The 18,608-nt window shown below is 37.9% G+C and overlaps 1 protein-coding gene across 7 annotated transcripts in view; it reads left to right on the forward strand.

The window, feature by feature from the left end:
- The window catches only part of atp6v0a1 (ATPase H+ transporting V0 subunit a1), a 49,563-nt gene that overhangs the window by 18,773 nt on the left and 12,182 nt on the right, over nt 1–18,608 (forward strand). For 5 of the 7 annotated variants that reach the window (XM_033035225.1, XM_033035221.1, XM_033035227.1 and 2 more), the window contains exons 7-19: nt 2,609–2,735; nt 4,384–4,466; nt 6,953–7,046; nt 8,298–8,510; nt 9,532–9,682; nt 9,787–9,926; nt 12,143–12,303; nt 13,123–13,213; nt 15,307–15,425; nt 15,822–16,038; nt 16,286–16,393; nt 17,308–17,415; nt 18,510–18,527. In XM_033035225.1, coding sequence (XP_032891116.1) covers nt 2,609–2,735; nt 4,384–4,466; nt 6,953–7,046; nt 8,298–8,510; nt 9,532–9,682; nt 9,787–9,926; nt 12,143–12,303; nt 13,123–13,213; nt 15,307–15,425; nt 15,822–16,038; nt 16,286–16,393; nt 17,308–17,415; nt 18,510–18,527 — 1,630 coding nt within the window. The remainder of the gene's footprint in view (nt 1–2,608; nt 2,736–4,383; nt 4,467–6,952; nt 7,047–8,297; nt 8,511–9,531; nt 9,683–9,786; nt 9,927–12,142; nt 12,304–13,122; nt 13,214–15,306; nt 15,426–15,821; nt 16,039–16,285; nt 16,394–17,307; nt 17,416–18,509; nt 18,528–18,608) is intronic. The other 2 variants (XM_033035226.1, XM_033035228.1) reach the window with 1 other exon arrangement.

The raw sequence follows: 18,608 nt of genomic DNA on the forward strand, positions 1-18,608 counted from the left end.
TACCATCTAAATGTCAATCTATAATTTTAACTGTGAAATATGTGTCAATTATTTCAGAAAAATGACTGACAGCTAATAGTGATAATACTTAGATTGATGGTTATGGTTGATTGGGATTAAGCATAATATTTTCACGTGAGATAAACTATAGTTAATGCTAAAATAACCGAAGAAGGGTTTAGTGATTTAAAGTTGTTTGCTCAGAATGGACTTTGCTTCATAAGTTAAAATCATGAAGTTATTGCAAGCTGGTCATTATTTAATGACAGAGATATGTTTAAATCTAATATCCCAAACATGCCTTAAACAGGGAAATGTTCCTGGGTCATCATCATTATCATGGGTTAAAGTGAAATGAGCCAAAAGTTTTACATAGTACTAGGAATTTAACAAGGAAGAATGGTTAAGGTGGACAGTTGAATTATTTTGTTGCTGCAACATCTGACCATCTACCACCTTCTCGTATCTCTCCAACCTTCCCAGCCTTGGTTGTAGTATGTTGCTGCATATTTATCTGATTGTACGTTGAATACTCTCCTCACAAGCAATAGAACTACCTCATTACAAACTTCTTTAGAAATTCATTCTTTGACCAAACATTTGATCAACTTGTCGATTTGTTTTTTAATTATTATTTGGACGGTGCCACTAATGTGGCTAATTTCTAATTATGAAGTACTCTTTAATGGAAGCAGTTTTTGTGAAGCATTTCAAGGATATTATAACGATGAAAAGAAATCATATATTATTGATTTTCTACAAGGTGCCACAGTGGGTAGAACACGTACTGTTGGGCTCAGTACTTAATATGGTATAACTAAACCTGCCAATGAATACCCAAACAGTTTGTGTGCAGGAGACCGATAAATGTATGCTTCTTGTTCTTGGGGAAATAAAAAGGAACTACCAGACTGAGCAAATTAAGGCTTTTTGGTTGGTTAGACACAGTATTGAAGTTGAACATATCAATAGCTTTTGAGCTATTTTGAATTGGGGTCAAATTCTAGGCAGTTAAAATATGGCTTGTTATTTTTCTCCCTAAGTGAATGTAAAACACATTTTTGTTGGCTGCTGGCAGGAAGCAGAGAAAATAAATGTCCAGCCTTTGCAACAGCAAATGGCAAGAATGTGCATGCGCATTCATAATCTCAAATTGTATGTTGATTTTTGTAGCTCATGACAATAGACAATAGGTGCAGGAGTAGGCCATTCAGCCCTTCGAGCCAGCAACGTCATTCAATGTGATCATGGCTGATCATCCCCAATCAGTACCCCATTCCTGACTTCTACCCATATCCCCTGACTGCTATCTTTAAGAGCCCTATCTAGCTCTCTCTTGAAAGCATCCAGAGAACCTGCCTCTATCGCCCTCTGAGGCAGAGAATTCCACAGACTCACAACTCTCTGTGAGAAAAAGTGTTTCCTCGTCTCCGTTCTAAATGGCTTGCCCCTTATTCTTAAACTGTGGCCCCTGGTTCTGGATTCCCCCGACATCGGGAACATGTTTCCTGCCTCTAGCATGTCCAAACCCTTAACAATCTTATATGTTTCAAGAAGATATCCTCTCATCCTTCTAAACTCCAGAGTGTACAAGCTCAGCCGCTCCATTCTCTCAGCATATGACAGTCCCGCCATCCCGGGAATTAACCTTGTAAACCTATGCTGCACTCCCTCAATAGCAAGAATGTCCTTCCTCAAATTAGGGGACCAAAACTGCACACAATACTCCATGATTAAGATTAAGGGGGCCTATGGCTCTTGATGGCTCTACACTTCCTAACCTCTGTGTCCATCCCTAGTCATGGTGAATGTGTAGAAAAGGCTAGCTGTTTAAATGGAGGAAAACATACAACGATTAATGCAGAGAGTGAGAGAGCTGCATTGGAGATCAAAATTATAGTGCAAATGGATGGAGGGTATATTGGTTATGGTGGAGAGTGAAATGGATAAATAAGGTCAATGCCACAATGGATTTAGAAGCTTATTTTCTGTTGTGTTTATTTTATATATTCAACAAAAAGACGGGATGTTTTACTAATTTCTTCTCTCCTCCTGCCTATCTTGTCCCAAGCCAAAGGGACACTTGAACTGTCAGGTGTTTGAATTTGGCAAATAGCCAGCAGTTTTCAAATCTACTAACTGAGTAATTAAATAATTTGAGGCTGAAGAATGGTCCTGACTTGAAATGTTATCTGTCTAGTTGCCTTCGCAGATGCTGTCTAACCTCCAGCAATATATTTTTGCTTAAGATTCCAGCACCTGCCCTCTCTTGGTATTAACCATTATATAGATTGTCTTTTTTTTTTTACTGAAGCTTGGTATTCTTTGTATTGGAAACGTTATGGCTTTCACAGAGGTCTTTAGGACAGGAGTTAGAGGATATAAGTCCACATATGTTCATAATTAAGGACCACATCATAAAACAAATGGTTCAAACTAAAATACATTAATCAGATGGAAAAAATAAACTATGTAATGTTTTGAAGAAGGTTTCAGATAAAAAGAGAGGTTTGATTTGTTCATGTATCATTGATAGTTCATGTACTGCAGTTGATAATTTGTCAATATATATAATGCAGCTTGTGACCATGTATACTCTTATGTACAGCTTTGTGGCTGGTGTAATCAACCGAGAGAGGCTCCCTACTTTTGAGAGGATGTTGTGGCGAGTATGCAGAGGAAATGTTTTTCTTCGTCAAGCTGAAATTGAAAATCCCTTGGAAGACCCTGTAGCTGTAAGTGGAATTTTAACATTAAGTTCCGAGGATGAATGGCTGTGTAATTCTGTGGTTTATTTTTCTGTTAGCACTGGTTATAGAATTGACCTTGAATTCAAATCATTCGAGCCTGTGTGAAACCAAGGCAATATAGCGTGTGGGCAGCATTAATAAAACCAGCATTAGAACAACTGAATTAGAGTTATCATGATTTCACGACTGCTGCTAAATTAACCACAACAACTGTTCTGACAGCTAGTCGATGAACTGTGCCGGTACTGAAAGGAAGCAGATCTTCAGTGATCGGTACTGATACTGACGGGTTGTTTTTGATACAAGGATAGTTAAGTTTTAGTTTTAGAGGTACAGCATGCAAACAGGCCCTTCGGCCCATCAAATCTATGCCAACCAATGATCGCCCATTCACACACTAGTTCTGCACACAACCACACACTAGGAACAATTTACAGAGTAAAATTAACCTACACGTCTTGGAGGTTATTGGGATGTGGGAGGAAATTGGAGCACTTGGAGGAACCCCACGTGGTCACAGGGAGAACGTGTAAACTCCACCCAGATAGCACCCAAGGTCAAGATCGAACCTGGGTCTCTGGCGCTGTGAGGCAGCAGCTCTTTCAGCTGCACCACTGTGCTGCCCATAAAGTGAAAAAAATTGTTATCCATCAGTGGATGCCCAGTCTGTTTTAAATGCATTTCAAAAATTTGTTTTATACTTCCCTAAGTATGCTTTTATTTATAATTGTAACCTTTTGTAGCGGACGCGGAGTTGTCCGTTAAAGAACAAGGCAGACACAGGTTGTCCGAAATACTGGTTCTTTATTCTACACTAACTCTCCAACACAGTGCGCGCCTCGATTAACCCTTACATACTCCCCAGGGGCACCCGTGACCAAACCGTGACCCCTATCTCTCGTCACCGGGACACGTGACCACCCCAAGAGCCGAAGGTTATGTACAGTGCGTGGCCCATCACCCAGTGCCTCCACACTTTTATGATTTTGGCTCCATTAAATAATGTATAGATCGAAAGAATCTGGATCTGTGGCATGCAACTATTTGATATAAGAAGCTTTTTGTGTTGTCAAAGATGAATTGTCAAAGTAGCAATGAGAGTCCACATTGTCAAAGTAGCAATGAGAGTCCACATTGTAACATCATGGGATAAGTGCATTCATTCTGAAGTAATGGAATTTGAATGCTTTCTATAATTACAAACTCTTCCCTCCACAAGTAATTAAACAAAATGTTAGATTGGAGAGAATGAATAAAACCTCTGCTGGCCATGCTTATTTTGGATACTTAAAACTATAATATTTCTGATAATATATAGCTGTACACTAAAGACATGAATGTAGTCCATAGTAAGAAGTTAGGTATTGTGTCCAATAGTGCACATTGTATTAAAGCAATATTTTATATTAATTTCCTAAGGTAATAAATATTGCCTTACCTGCACTGGGCAGTATTCTTTTAAAACGGATAATATAAATTTGTCGTCTTGTTATTATTTTTGCAAAATAAATACTTTAATCATTTTCAATGTGACGACATGATTTATCATTGTGATAAAGGAATGCAATGATTTATATATTTTGCAATCTTTGGAACAAAAGGATTTCAGGTTGATGTTCTCTACTTATTTTAGGGCGGTCAGGTGGACAAGTCTGTTTTCATAATTTTCTTTCAAGGTGACCAATTGAAAAACAGGGTGAAGAAAATTTGTGAAGGGTGAGGAGAACATTTTTATTGATAACAGTCGGATAATGTAATTAGTTGTCAGTTTTTTTTAAATCTGAAGGGCCCCTCTCACATACACAACACCAGGATGAGGTGTTCCACATCAGGGCATCGGAAATGTCCTCATTCTACAGGGAACAGGGATTCCCCACCCCTACCATAGATGAGGGTCTCACCAGGGTCTCTTCCATACCCTGCAACCCTGCTCTCTCTCCCCATCCCCCCCACTGTAACAAGGGCAGAGTCGCCCTAGTCCTCACCTTTCACCCCACTAGCCGTCACATACAACAAATAGTCCTCCGTCATTTCCGCCACCTCCAACGTGACCCCACCACTCGCCACATCTTCCCATCTCCCCCCCCCCTGTCTGCTTTCCGCAAAGACCGCTCCCTCTGTAACTCCTTGGTCAATTCTTCCCTTCCCTCCCACATCACCTCCTCCCTGGGCACTTTCCCTTGCAAACGCAAGAGGTGCTACACCTGTCGCTTTACCTCCCCCCTTGGCTCCATTCAAGGACCCAAGCAGTCGTTCCAGGTGCGACAGAGGTTCTCCTGCATCTCCTCCAACCTCATCTATTGCATCCGCTGCTCTAGATGTCAGCTGATCTACATCGGTGAGACCAAGTGTAGGCTTGGCGATCGTTTCGTCGAACACCTCCGCTCGGTCTGCATTAACCAACCTGATCTCCCGGTGGCTCAGCACTTCAACTCCCCCTCCCATTCCGAATCCGACCTCTGTCCTGGGCCTCCTCCATGGCCAGAGTGAGCACCACCGAAAATTGGATGAACAGCACCTCATATGTGCAGTCTGCACCCTAGTGGCATAAACATTGATTTCACCAATTTGCGGTAGCCTTTGCTGTCTCCTCCCCTTCTCAGCTCTCGGGCTCCTCCTCTTCCTTTTTCCTTTCTCCTTTCTTCTCCCCATCTCCCCCCCCCCCCCCCACCCTACATCAGTCTGTAGAAGGGTTTCGGCCCGAAACGTTGCCTATTTCCTTCGCTCCTTAGATGCTGCTGCACCCGCTGAGTTTCTCCAGCACTTTTGTCTACCTTTGATTTTCCAGCATCTGCAGTTCCTTCTTAAACCCTAGTGGGTTAAATTGCCTCTTTCCATGTTGCAGGTTCCCTGAACTCCTTACTCTCTTTGGGAGGTATTAAAATGTCTTTTAACACAAAATGCTGGAGAAACTCAGACTGAAGGAGGGTCCTGACCAGAAATGTCACCTATCCATGTTCTCCAGAGCTGCTGCCGGACCCGCTGAGTTACTCCTGCACTTTGTGCCTTTTTTTGGTACAACCAGCATCTGCAATTCCTTGTGTTTCCATTGTCTACATATGTTTCATTTCTGTTGTTTGTACATGAAACCCTATATCAATCACACTATAATAATATTGCTGTCTGTAATCTAAATATTTTATGTGCTTCAGATTTTGTCAATAATTACCCAGATATTGCCAAATCTATGATTTATTTGCCTTATTTCATGACTTTCTAAATTGTCAATCTCCCTGATTTTCAAAATGAGGCCAACAAACTGGTGTTTTATTTAGTAGCTTCACTGTATGATTATTTGTTGTTGGCCTAAAGTTTTGTCAGGCGTTCCGAGTAGAAGCATTGTGGAGGTGCTCCTTGCTGGTCAGCATGTTTGTGACTTCCATGCCTGCACAGTGTAGCGTTGGTGCACAGAATGTTTTGGAGATCAGATGGTGACCTTTCTGACCACCCAGTCTGCCCTTGGACTCTGCACTGATGTAAGGACAATTTCAGGTCGCCTTGAAAAGCCACAAAGTGATGGAGTAACACAGTAGGTCAGGCAGCATCTCCCCCTCTGATTACAATCAGTCTGAAGAAGACACCTGACCTGAAATGTCACCTATCCATGTTCTCAGATGCTGCATGACCCGCTAAATTACTCCAGAACTTTGTGCCATTTTTTGTAAACCAGCATCAACAGTTCCTTATTTCTATACGTTCCAGATCACCTTAAGCTGAAAACCTAAATACACTTGGTATCTAACCTCTGAGTTTATCTAGCACAGTCCCACTCATTTACTGGGATTGGGAACTGAATGGAAATGGTAAATTAAGATCACTGGTTTGTATTTTTATAATTAATATTTTAATAATATATCTGGATAATTATTATTACTTAAATAACACAAACATTTTCAAATGTTCAAATTCTAAGATAGCTATTTTTAAATGACAGTGATCATTGGAGATATTTGGAAATAGTTGAAAAAGCCTTCGGACTGTTGGGTGGAATGGGGCAGGGCCTTGGGTTCAATCACAAGGTCTGAGATTCAACTCTTGGACCTTTCAGCTTCAAGGCACATCTTTGGCAGTGAGAGCTCTAGCTCAGCTGATCCTGCAGGGCTGCTAAATGCCAGTGTGGTTGTATGTGATATTGACTTGTGTTCAAGCACAATCTGACCTATTATCAGTATTTATGTTAACAATGAGTCTTGGTCTTGCAGGTTCAGAGCCTCCCTGTATCCCTGCCCAGAAACTCCGCATGAGCGAAAGGAAATGTTAGCTGGTGTCAACACACGAATCGATGATCTTCAAATGGTATTGTATTCATTTGTTGGGACTTGTGTGTCTTAGCACATACAGTTTTCTGCACAGTTCAGAGACATTTTAAGACATTTGTGCAAAATTCTACAAGAACGAAAGATTCTTCTATATTCTATAAGAATGGAATTTTAAAATTACTCAATTTTTCCTTTAGCAATTTTGTTCATTGGCTGCATTCATTAGGCACATTTACTTTATCAGCAATCAATGACTTGTAGAAGAAAATGTAACATGAACTTCAGAGACATTTCTCCTAATTACTGATAGAAATTGGACAGCTTCTCAATTGAAAAAGTTCCTGAAAATTATAGATTTGTTTCTAAATATCACCATGTTATTTTTTACATCATTATGTAAAAATGAGATATTGGGTTAGAATCCAAAATCCTAAGCCTTCCTGTGTTACCTGGTGTGTTTCTTTAGATATGTATACCATTTAAGTAATATCTTAGTTCTGTTAAAACTAGAATCAACTTTACAGATTTGTTTGCAAGCACATTTATAATATTGAATGTAAAGTCAGTTATTTTTGTATTCAACATTAAAAGAGCATTACAACTATTATTTCCCAGCCTATGATGCGTTGGTTTGTTTTGAGAAATTCCTTCTCTTCTGCTTTGTTTCATCAGCTTCTTCAAGTGTTTCTGGTAACCTTTCCTCCGTTGGCTTTCCCATGCCCTATCATTAGCTTAGATTAGTTCTTAAAAGCAATGTAGTGGGCAAACACACCAGGCAACAAAAGGAAGCTTAAGATTTTAGATTTTAAATAATTATCTATTTTTTACTGAACAATTTAAAAGATGCATGATGGTAATACTTGGAAACAAATCTATAATTTTCCAGTAACCTTTTCAATTGAAAGTCCAATATCTATTAGCAATTGAGAGAGATGTATCTGGAGTTCATCAGTTACATTTCTTATAAAAGGCATTAATTGTGGATGAAGCAAATGTGCCCAACAAATGCCATGCCAATGAATAAAATCACAGAAGCAACTTGGGCCATTATTATTCTATATTATCATAGAAACATAGAAAAATAGGTGCAGGAGTAGGCCATTCGGCCCTTCGAGCCAGCACTGCCATTCAATATGATCATGGCTGATCATCTGAAATCAGTACCCCTTTCCTGCTTTTCCCCCATATCTCTTGATCCCTTTAGCCCTAAGAGCTAAATCTAACTCCCTTGAAAATTTTTCTGTAAATTCTGTCAATTAAAAAATGTTTTGTACTGTTTCCTCTCCAGGTTTTAAATCAGACGGAGGATCATCGTCAGAGGGTTCTGCAGGCAGTTGCCAAGAGTATTCGTGTGTGGTTTATTAAAGTGCGGAAAATGAAAGCGATCTATCACACTCTGAATCTCTGCAACATTGATGTCACACAAAAATGTTTAATTGCAGAAGTCTGGTGTCCAGTTTCAGATTTGGATTCAATTCAGTTTGCCCTACGGAGGGGTACAGTAAGTCGCCCTCAATGTAAATTCAAGTTCGTTAATGTACGTTGCACTTTCAGTCTTGTGGCCTCCCTTGGCTGGGTTACTTGCAGTAATTCTAAAATCGACAAAAACACTTAAATTGCTTCAGAAAGGAGTGAGCCTAATTTAGTTCACTTGTATTTTTCTCATTGGAACCTGCTTGTATGGAATAATTATAGTTCAGATTGTGCTTACTCATTCCTTCTGTCTGGAGGTACAGTCAGTGGTCTGCCCAAGCGATCTATCCTACTGACTGCACTGTAGTGTGCTCCAATTGACAATTGGACCTCGGGCAGTGCTGTTTGGATGTCTCTCAATCGAAAATGTGGTCTACAACATCAAACAACGAAAACATCAATCTCGGACAAAATAATATGATAATGTAACTTTTCCTATGTCTCAATTGATTTGGGGGTTTCCCAAAATTCACACTGTGGGAAGCAAAATATTGCAGCTGTTAAACTTAAAATAAAACAGAAAACGCTGGAAGTGTACTTTTTTACCTATTAAAGATACTGAGGGAGATGGATAATCCTTGTCTTTTTGTCCATTTCCCCCACTGATTTAAAGAGAATGCCTTCACAAGTTTTGAAGAATTTTACCATTTAGATTTTGCATCTGTTCAAGACTTTCCATCACACATTATAAACATCCACTTTGTAATTTGTTCTTTTGGAATTTGCTGAGCTGAGCACTCACTGCTCTGCCCTTGATCGGCTGGTAGCTTCTTACTCTTGTTAAAATATGTCTCTTAAATCTAATAAACCATTGTGCAATGGGTTATGACATAAATGTATTGTAATTTAAAAAGTGATAAGAATACTATAATAACATTTTAAAAACATTTGGACATGTACATGGATAGGAAAGGTTTAAAAGGATATGGGCCAAACGTGGGCAAATGGGACGAGCCTAGATGCAACATTTTGGTTGGCAGGGGCAAGTTGGGCCGAAGGGCCTGTTTCCATGCTGTTCGACTCTATGACTCTAATATTTTATCGTGCAGGAACGTAGTGGATCTACAGTCCCGTCCATCTTGAACAGGATGCAAGCTAGCCAGATTCCACCAACTTACAACAAAACCAATAAATTTACATCTGGATTTCAAAACATAGTGGATGCATATGGAATCGGAACTTACAGGGAAATTAATCCTGGTAAGGAACTTCATTAAACTGACGATGGTTTTTATTAAACGCCTGATTTTCTAATTTTTTCTTCTTCGATTTTTTAATTAAAAATTAAATCCTTTCTTCCACAGCACCATATACAATTATAACCTTTCCCTTCCTCTTTGCTGTTATGTTTGGGGATTTTGGCCATGGTGTTCTGCTGACTTTATTTGCTGTGTGGATGGTTTTGAGGGAAAGCCGCATATTGTCACAGAAGAACGAAAACGAGGTACCCTTTATAGTAATAATGACAATCAAGAAATGTAACTTTTTGACGTGTATTTTTTGTGGATTGTAAAATGATGGTAATTACTCAAAAGGTTTGTCATTTTTTGCAGTTGTAGAATTGTGAATCTGCCCCTTTTGCCTCTCATGTCCATTGTGCCCATCATCACTAAACCCATTTGTCTTGACTATATCTATATCCGTCTATGCCGTACCTATTTACTAGCGTCCCTAAATGTATTTTAAAGATAATGATTGCACCTGGAGTCACCACCAACTCTGGCAGTGAGTTCCAGACATTAATCTCTCTCAGTATAAAGAAAACATTATCCAAATATAAAGTATTTTAAGATTGTATTTTTATGTGTTCAAATTATGCCTTGAATTATTAATGGCATTGTTTTGTTCATACTTTAACATAGATGGAATATTTAAGTATTACAATTAAATAAATTATTTTAACATTTTAATTTTAAATCCTACTTACAAACCTGCTATTTATAGACCATTACCCTTGGACTGGAATGATACAGGAATGCCTTTTATTCATGATTGATGGAGCAGTTTTGTTTTGATATTGATGCGATATATGTCCATAGTTATTACAAAATATACATTGATATACCATTATCAAATTCTTACTAACTTGTGATGGATTTGCCTTTGCAATGCTTCTCTAAATATGGTGAAAAAATATCCTTGTATTTAACATCTCTTATTTTTCTGACTCCATATCTTTATAATCTTAAACTCTTTCAACATCTAATTTATTCAGCCATCCGTTGCTAGCACTTGCAATCAGTGGCGGACTGGCCAGAGTGTCAGCTTGCCCGATGGCAAGTGGGCCCCTGATGAAGTGGCCCCCTATATCAAGTGGGCCCCTGATGAAGTGGGCCCCCTTTGTCTCCTGGCAACCAATATTTTTAGACCCAGTCCGCCACTGCTTGCAATTGCCTATTTTCATCACCGCACCTTTGATCTTTCCTTCAGCTGCCCAGACAGGAAGTCAAGCAGCATGTTTATAGAACTGGTTAGCCCACATTTGGAATAGTGTGTGCAGTTCTAGTTGCCCCATTACAGGAAGGATGTGGAGGCTTTCAAGAGGGTGTAGGTTATTTACCAGAATGCTACCTAGATTGTAAGGTATTAGCTACAAACACAGAATAGACAGACTTAGATTGTTTATTCTTCTGGAAAGCTGGAGGTTGAGGAGAGACCTGATGGAAGTCTATAAAATGATGAGAGACATATATAGGTCGACAGTCAGTTAGCATGGGGTCATGTTCGGCACAGACATTGTGGGCCAAAGGACCTGTTCCTATGCCATGCTTTTCAATGTTCTATGTTAATAGTGGTGTTTAAGATACTTTTAGATAGATGCATGAATATGCAGGAAATGGAGGGATGTGGTCACCTGTAGGCAGAAGGAAGTAGCTTTTAATGCGTATATGGGGATCATATTTGGCTTCATGTGCTGTAGGGCCAATGCTGCATTGTTCTATGCACAATGTCCCTAGCACTGAAATTTCTTCGGTATAATACCATTTCACAAAGTTAAATCCACTTGATTACCAGTCATAATATTTCTTTATGCAGATTAGCACATATTTTTGTTAATGTGGCTGTGAAATTAAATTTGGGGACATTTAAATTGGATTGAACCATTAAATAAATGAGAATCACCCAGCCATTGTTATTTCCAGCACTGAAAGGTTTAATTAGCTACAGGATCTACATCTTTAGGTCTGAATCCATAGAATGTTACTTCCTTCTTTCAATTCTGCTTTCCGTTTGCTTATTAAGATGACAGAGAGGCTCCGATTGGAATTATTACTGTAATTTAAGAATGACAGCAGTGCACGGTAAAGGAGGGGGGGGGGGGGAATTAAAACTGGGAGAGAAGTATGGTTGCATCTAAATAAACTCCTGTACTTAGCATAAAAAACAGTGAATGTTTAATATTAGGATGCATTTTCAATATATGGAAACACTGCACAGTGCCGTCCTTCATTTCAGCTTATTCAGGAAGCCTGCATTATGTTGAGAATGAATAAGATTTCATTATTAAAACAAGTTTCAACAGTGGATTAATCTAATTAATTAAATTCAAAATACAAATAGTATAATGCTCAAGCTGTTTTACTTTGTACTGTAGGAACATCAATTGCTATAGTTATGGAGTGGTTGTATCTGTTTTTAATTAAACTTCATTCCTGATAGATCTTCAGCACAGTTTTCAGTGGACGCTACATTATTTTGCTCATGGGAGTTTTCTCTGTGTATACGGGACTTATATACAATGACTGCTTTGCAAAGACTCTCAATATGTTTGGTTCAGCATGGAGTGTGAGACCAATGTTCACACCACACGGAAACTGGACGTAAGTATTACAAATACATTTTTTTGTAACATTGCTTTATGAGTTTCTTGTTCTGGCACTACAAAACAAATTTATACTGGGTATATAATGTTACATGACAAATACAATTTTAACATTAAAGATATTATCATTTTCATCCTGTAAACATGAGAGAAATAGATAATTTAAGTAAATATTTATTCCGCTTTAGGCACAAAATGTTGGAGTAAGTCAGCGGGACAGGCAGTATTTCTGGATATAAAGAATGTGATGCTACCTGTCCCGCTGAGTTACTCAACCATTTTGTGTTATCTTCGGTGTAAACCAGCATCTGCAGTTCATTCCTACACATTTGGGTTATTCTGCTTTCACTCAAATTAAGGTTATAAATTGTTTAACATTTGTTTAAGTCATTGATTGATTATTCCTGCACATGTTGATGACTAGAAAGAAATGAGCTAAAACCTGAGGGCCAATCATCTACTTGTTTAATAATGTATGGCCCAAGTATAAGATGTTAAAATACCTTTACAATCCAGAACTGTCACATTTTGCTCATAGAAAATATCTGCTTTCCGCAAGTTATATATTTTTTAAAGTCTAAAATTAACATTTCAGCTGCTCTAGCCAGCCCATTATTTGACAGCCCATTAGTTTCACCACTGTTATTCATGAGGTTCTTAAGTGCATCCTGAGACTATGATAGACTCCAAATAAAATTGCAAGTATTTTTAATTGCAGTGTAATTTAATGCTGGGATTTTTTTAACACTCAGGCTTTAACATTGATGAAAAAAAAATTACAGCAATTTTAGATAATATATTTTGTGATCTTTTGTAGGGATGAAACTCTTCTAGGCAATCGAAATCTCCAGCTAGACCCTGCTCACCCCAATGTCTTTAAAGGGCCATATCCTTTTGGAATTGATCCAGTACGTTGTTTTTTTTCTATTAAATGTTCATCGTGCATGAAAAATAAAATCTGGCCTGCCTTTTGACTGTCTGAGAAGTGTATGTCTGGAGTCCTTAAGTACTCAAGTCTTGGAATTGTTCAGAAAATTAACTGGCCAGTGTCATAAATGCTGGTGATACAAGAAAAGGTAATATTTTGGATCTCCTGTGGTAAATGCCTAGCCCCCTGACTATAGGGAGGTGCAATGAAATAGAGGTGCAATGAAAATCTTGCTTGAGCTGCATTACAGGCATACAGACACAGATGACCAGGTAATACACAAAAACATAAATTATACGCAACATTCATAAATTGCTCATGAATTCTGCAAGGCAATTAAAACAGATGTTGGGGAAGAGGGGGGAGGGGCTTCTTGATAATAGATGCTGCCTTGTTGGGGCAGCTCCTTATGTCGATGCTTTTGATGGTGATGACGGCTGTGCCTATGATCGACTTGACCTGAGTCCACTACTCTGCAGCTTCATGTATTCGGTACATTGGAATTGTCATATCAGGCCATTATGTAACTAGTCAGGATACTTTGTGCAGTGCATCTATGGAAGTTTGTAAACATATTTGGTGATGTGGCAAATCTCTTCATACTTCTAAGAAAGTAGAGCCGATAACTCATCTTCACGATTACATCTAATTGTTGGGCCCAGGCCAGTTCATCTGAGATGTTAGCACCCAGGAATTTAAAGCTTCTAAGCCACTCCACTGCTGACCCACCACTGTAAATTGGTATGTGTTCTCCTGATTTCTCCTTTCAGACGTCAACAATTATTCTGTGGTTTTGTTTTTTGGATGATAAGGTTAAAAGTAACACAGGAGAAAGGTGGCATTTTGCAGGCAGCATGCAGGAAAATGTTTGCTATCCCCAGGACTGTGTTGCAATGTGCATCATCCAGACAATGCAATGCACTTATTTGTCTTGACTAATCTAACTCCATCCCCTAAACCCACAATCTTTCTTGCCAAGAAATACAAGAGACTTTACGCAGTGACGCATCCGGACTTCAAATCCTACTCGATCCCGATTTGGATATACGTTGCAGTACCTTCATCTTGGCTGATAACTTGGCAGCAATTCCCAAGGGCATTTAGGAAAAGCATTGGCTCTCATTCCCACACTGCACAAATGAATAAAAATCAATTAAATCCTTCAAATTTATCTTTGACTTAAAACAACCTAAATTTCAACTTTTAGTGCTTTTCTTGCAAATGTAATAGAAAGACATGATACTACACGGCAGTGAATAATTTTCTTTCTTTTGTCCTTTGTTCAATTCTGATTGTGATCTTGGTTCAGAAACTAGTTTTGTCTGTCGCACAGCATCACGGATTTGGAAATAAATATTTGCATACCTCATGTTTTATGTTTTCATTTGAGGACTATGTGACATACTGGTTTGATCAGATTAAAGTCAGAGGTTTAATTGAGTAAATGCAATTAGATGCCACAGAGTGTATTAAATTAATGATATGCAAACAGCAGCCTTTTGGAAAAAGTGCCACTAAAGAATGACTAATGCCATTGCTCACGGGAGAAAAGTTGATGAATAAAAATACTTGAATTTCGCAGAATTCGGCAGTGTTTTGTTAGGTTGACTGATCATTTGAGAGCAAAAGCAGAAAATGCTGGAAGCAATTAGCATGTCAAGCAGGGAAGAGAAACTAAGCAAACCTGGGAGATAGAGAAGAAAGGGTATTTTTAGCCCTCTGCAAAGTTTGTGGGGAAACAGAGAAATAAGGGAAACAATTTGCTTGTAGGACTCATGACAGTTCATTTGTTGTGGATTTGGCTCAAAGAGTTAACAGGAATTTTGATTGTTTTCTCACAAAATTATCTTTTTGTGAATAAGGCAGTATCATGCAGCATAGATTCAGATGAATATACTCCTTTAGTCTGTTTGATTTTATCCTTCCATGTGTTCTGGCTTTCGACATTTTGTTTTCCTGACGACCAGTTCCAACTATTATGAATTTTGAGTCTAAAGGAAAGGAAATAGTTATCCAAATATTTGCCTGTTGTGCTCAACCCAGAAAAAATAACTGATTTCATTTTTCATTTAGATATGGAGCATTGCGACAAACAAACTTACATTTCTAAACTCCTTCAAAATGAAGATGTCTGTGATTTTGGGTGTCATCCAGATGACCTTTGGATTGTCTCTTAGTCTCCTGAATCATATGTGAGTTTAAGTAGATAAGGAATAGATTTTTTTTAATCCATTGATGATTATTTTACTAAATTGTAAGGCAACTTTTAAATTTGCACTCCAGCTCAAATTTGAGCAATTATTTTGGTTAACTTTCTTCGTTTACTAATCTGTTTGTTTGGCTTACTGAGGTTCAAATCTGGCCAACCAAAGTTAAGACTTGAAACTCATTTAATCCATCTCTGTATGCTCTCAGAATAGTGTGCATCTAATTTTACTTGCTTGTTAATTGTCGATTTATTTCCCTGTACAAGTAATGATTTATCATTATTTGATGTTTGCAATTAACTGTTAAATAATGTTAGTACTAAATTGAATATTTATAATATTTACCGGTAATTGCATCTGTTTTCTCTGCTTTGTTCTTAGATATTTTAAAAAGCCTCTGAACATCTACTTTGGCTTTATTCCCGAAATAGTGTTTATGTTATCTTTGTTTGGCTACCTTGTTATTCTTATCTTCTACAAGTGGATTGCTTATGATGCCATCACATCAAAAGAAGCTCCCAGTCTTCTCATCCACTTCATCAATATGTTTCTATTCAGCTACAACGATAAAAACATGAAGTATCTATATAAGGGGCAGGTATGGAACTATAGATGCAAGTTTGTGCAATGTGCCTGCTTGTTTTTTTTTAAGATGTTTGACTGAAATCAATAGCTTCCAATCTGATTATAAAATGACATTCTGGTGTCACTTAAGCAGCAAATTGATATATATGCGCATATCAAAGTGTGACACTTTGCTGAACGTTCTCGTCAAGTGCATGCAACTGCAAATGTAACCATTAAAAGACGGAAATAATTAAATGGACTTTCTATTTTGTTCATAGGCCGGTTTGCAGACCTTCTTGGTAATTGTAGCACTGCTGTGTGTTCCATGCATGCTTGTGGTGAAACCATTGGTGCTGCGTCATCAGTATTTGAGGAGAAGGAATTTGGTAAGATTTTATGTTTCAGAGTTCAAGTTGCAGTTATCCTTGGGATGGTAGTGACTGTGGTTTAATATTATTAAATTTTCCTTCTAGGGGCTGCTTGGCATTTAAAAAATAATATATTTCCGTGAGCTACAATACTCTTACATTAAATTATAACTACTTATCTGAATTAAAAACAAAATAATTTGTAGTTATTATATTATGGAAATATTGCAGTGGTAAAGAAAATTGACAAATAATCTTATTGTGCAATACCAATGTGCACTAATGGTAAAAATCTCGCTGTTTTTGCGTCTGGTTTTCGCGGAGTAACGAATCAAAGGCAAAATGTCAAAGGCAAAATGACATGCGCGCACACACACACGTGCACACACACACTTGTTTTGCATTGCCAATTTTTGGTGAATATTTGCATGTTAGGGTAAAGGATGTTGATGCTTGCCTGTATTTCCATTATGGGGAGCTGCAATTTGCTTTACTGCTTTGAATACTCAAATGATTTCAGTAAAAAATATCTCCATTCAAACAGCATATTGAAAAGATTAATGTTATTGACTAGGGGATTGAATCTTATGCTGATTGTTTTTGGATTGAATCTTATGCTGATTGTTTTTGGATAATATCATGAACAGATAGATATCAAAAATGTTCAGCTTCAAAACATGTGTGACATTATGTAAGTGTAAAATGCTGGAGATATTTCAGTCAGGCAGCATTAGCAGAGGGTGTTAACAGTTTAGGATGATGATCCTCCATAAGAATTGGGTAACAAATGCTTTTGGATGAAGACTAAGCCCACTGCTGAAAGATTAATAATTGGATCTTTGTCTATTGTTGAAAGATTATTTAATCATTGTCTCATTTGTATTTGACCTATTATTTGGCTTTTTACACCAATTGGCTTGTTCACTATACAGGGAACGCACAACTTTGGTGGCATACGAGTTGGGAATGGACCAACTGAAGAGGATGCTGAGATAATCCAACATGACCAACTTGATACCCATTCAGAAGATGGTGAAGAAGTAAGTCTTGAATTTTTCATTACCAGGAGCCTATTTTGTTCGTTGAATTGTAACGTTGAACAGCAACTGTCTAGACTTTGCCGAAAATAATCATCCTATAGCTTAATGTTAATAATTTCAAAAACTGGAAAAAGGGAATTATAAAGAGTTACCCATCCTGACTGACGAGCAGCAGAGGAAGTACAGCATTTACTATCACTGCAATCAATTGCTAATTGAGTTTATATTCTCCACATTCTTCAACTCACCTGGTCTTAATAGACCCCTGGGCAGTAATCTGTCATTCGATGCTGAAATTTACCATGTAAAAGGTTGAAACACTCCTGAAGAGTGTTACTGATCTGTCGGACAGGTGTTTGGGCATTTTACTTTATTATAGAAAGAATTCTTCTGTGATCAGCTGTGGAGGTCTCCCATGGCTTGCCAGTCCCTTTGCACTTAGTAAGCTTCTTCTTAATGATGTCCCAAACAGTTGAATTTGGTAAGCCTAAGGTTTGGCTTATTTCTAACAGTTTTATTCTTGTTTCTCAGTCTCATAATGGCTTATTTTACTTTCATTGGCACAACTTTGGTCCTCATGTTGATAAACAGCAATAAAAGTTTCCAAAGGTGATGAAAAGACTGGAGGAAAGACTAGGTGCTGAGCGCTCTCTTATACCTGCATTAAGGAGGCAATTAAACACACCTGAGCAATTACAAACACTTGTGAAGCCATGTGTCCCAAACATTATGGTGCCCTGAAATGGGGGGACTATGTATAAGCACTGCTGTAATTTCTCCATGGTGAAACCAAAATGTATAAAAATGGCCTTTACTAAAATCTGACAATGTGCTCTTTAACCACATGTGATTTTTTTCTATTACAAATCTCAAATAGTGGAGTACAGAGACAAATAAATAAATGATGGGTCTTTTTCCAAAACATTATGGAGAGCACTGTATCTTTAGCAATTTAGATGTGTCCCTTGCTGTTTTCCCAACGAAAAAAGGAAATGATGTTCATGAATATAGTACATTTTTATCAACTTAATATTTACTAACTTGACATTCATATTCTCATTGCATTTAACTAAACATGTAACTTTTTTTGCAAGCCAACTGAGGAACAATTGGTAAGGCTGTTCTCAATGCATGTTTATTTCATTGTCAATTTCAGGAGGTTAAATTTTGACATTTTAATTTTGAAATATTGT

Source organism: Amblyraja radiata, chromosome 16, assembly GCF_010909765.2.
Source record: "Amblyraja radiata isolate CabotCenter1 chromosome 16, sAmbRad1.1.pri, whole genome shotgun sequence".
In the NCBI taxonomy this organism is placed as follows: domain Eukaryota; kingdom Metazoa; phylum Chordata; class Chondrichthyes; order Rajiformes; family Rajidae; genus Amblyraja; species Amblyraja radiata.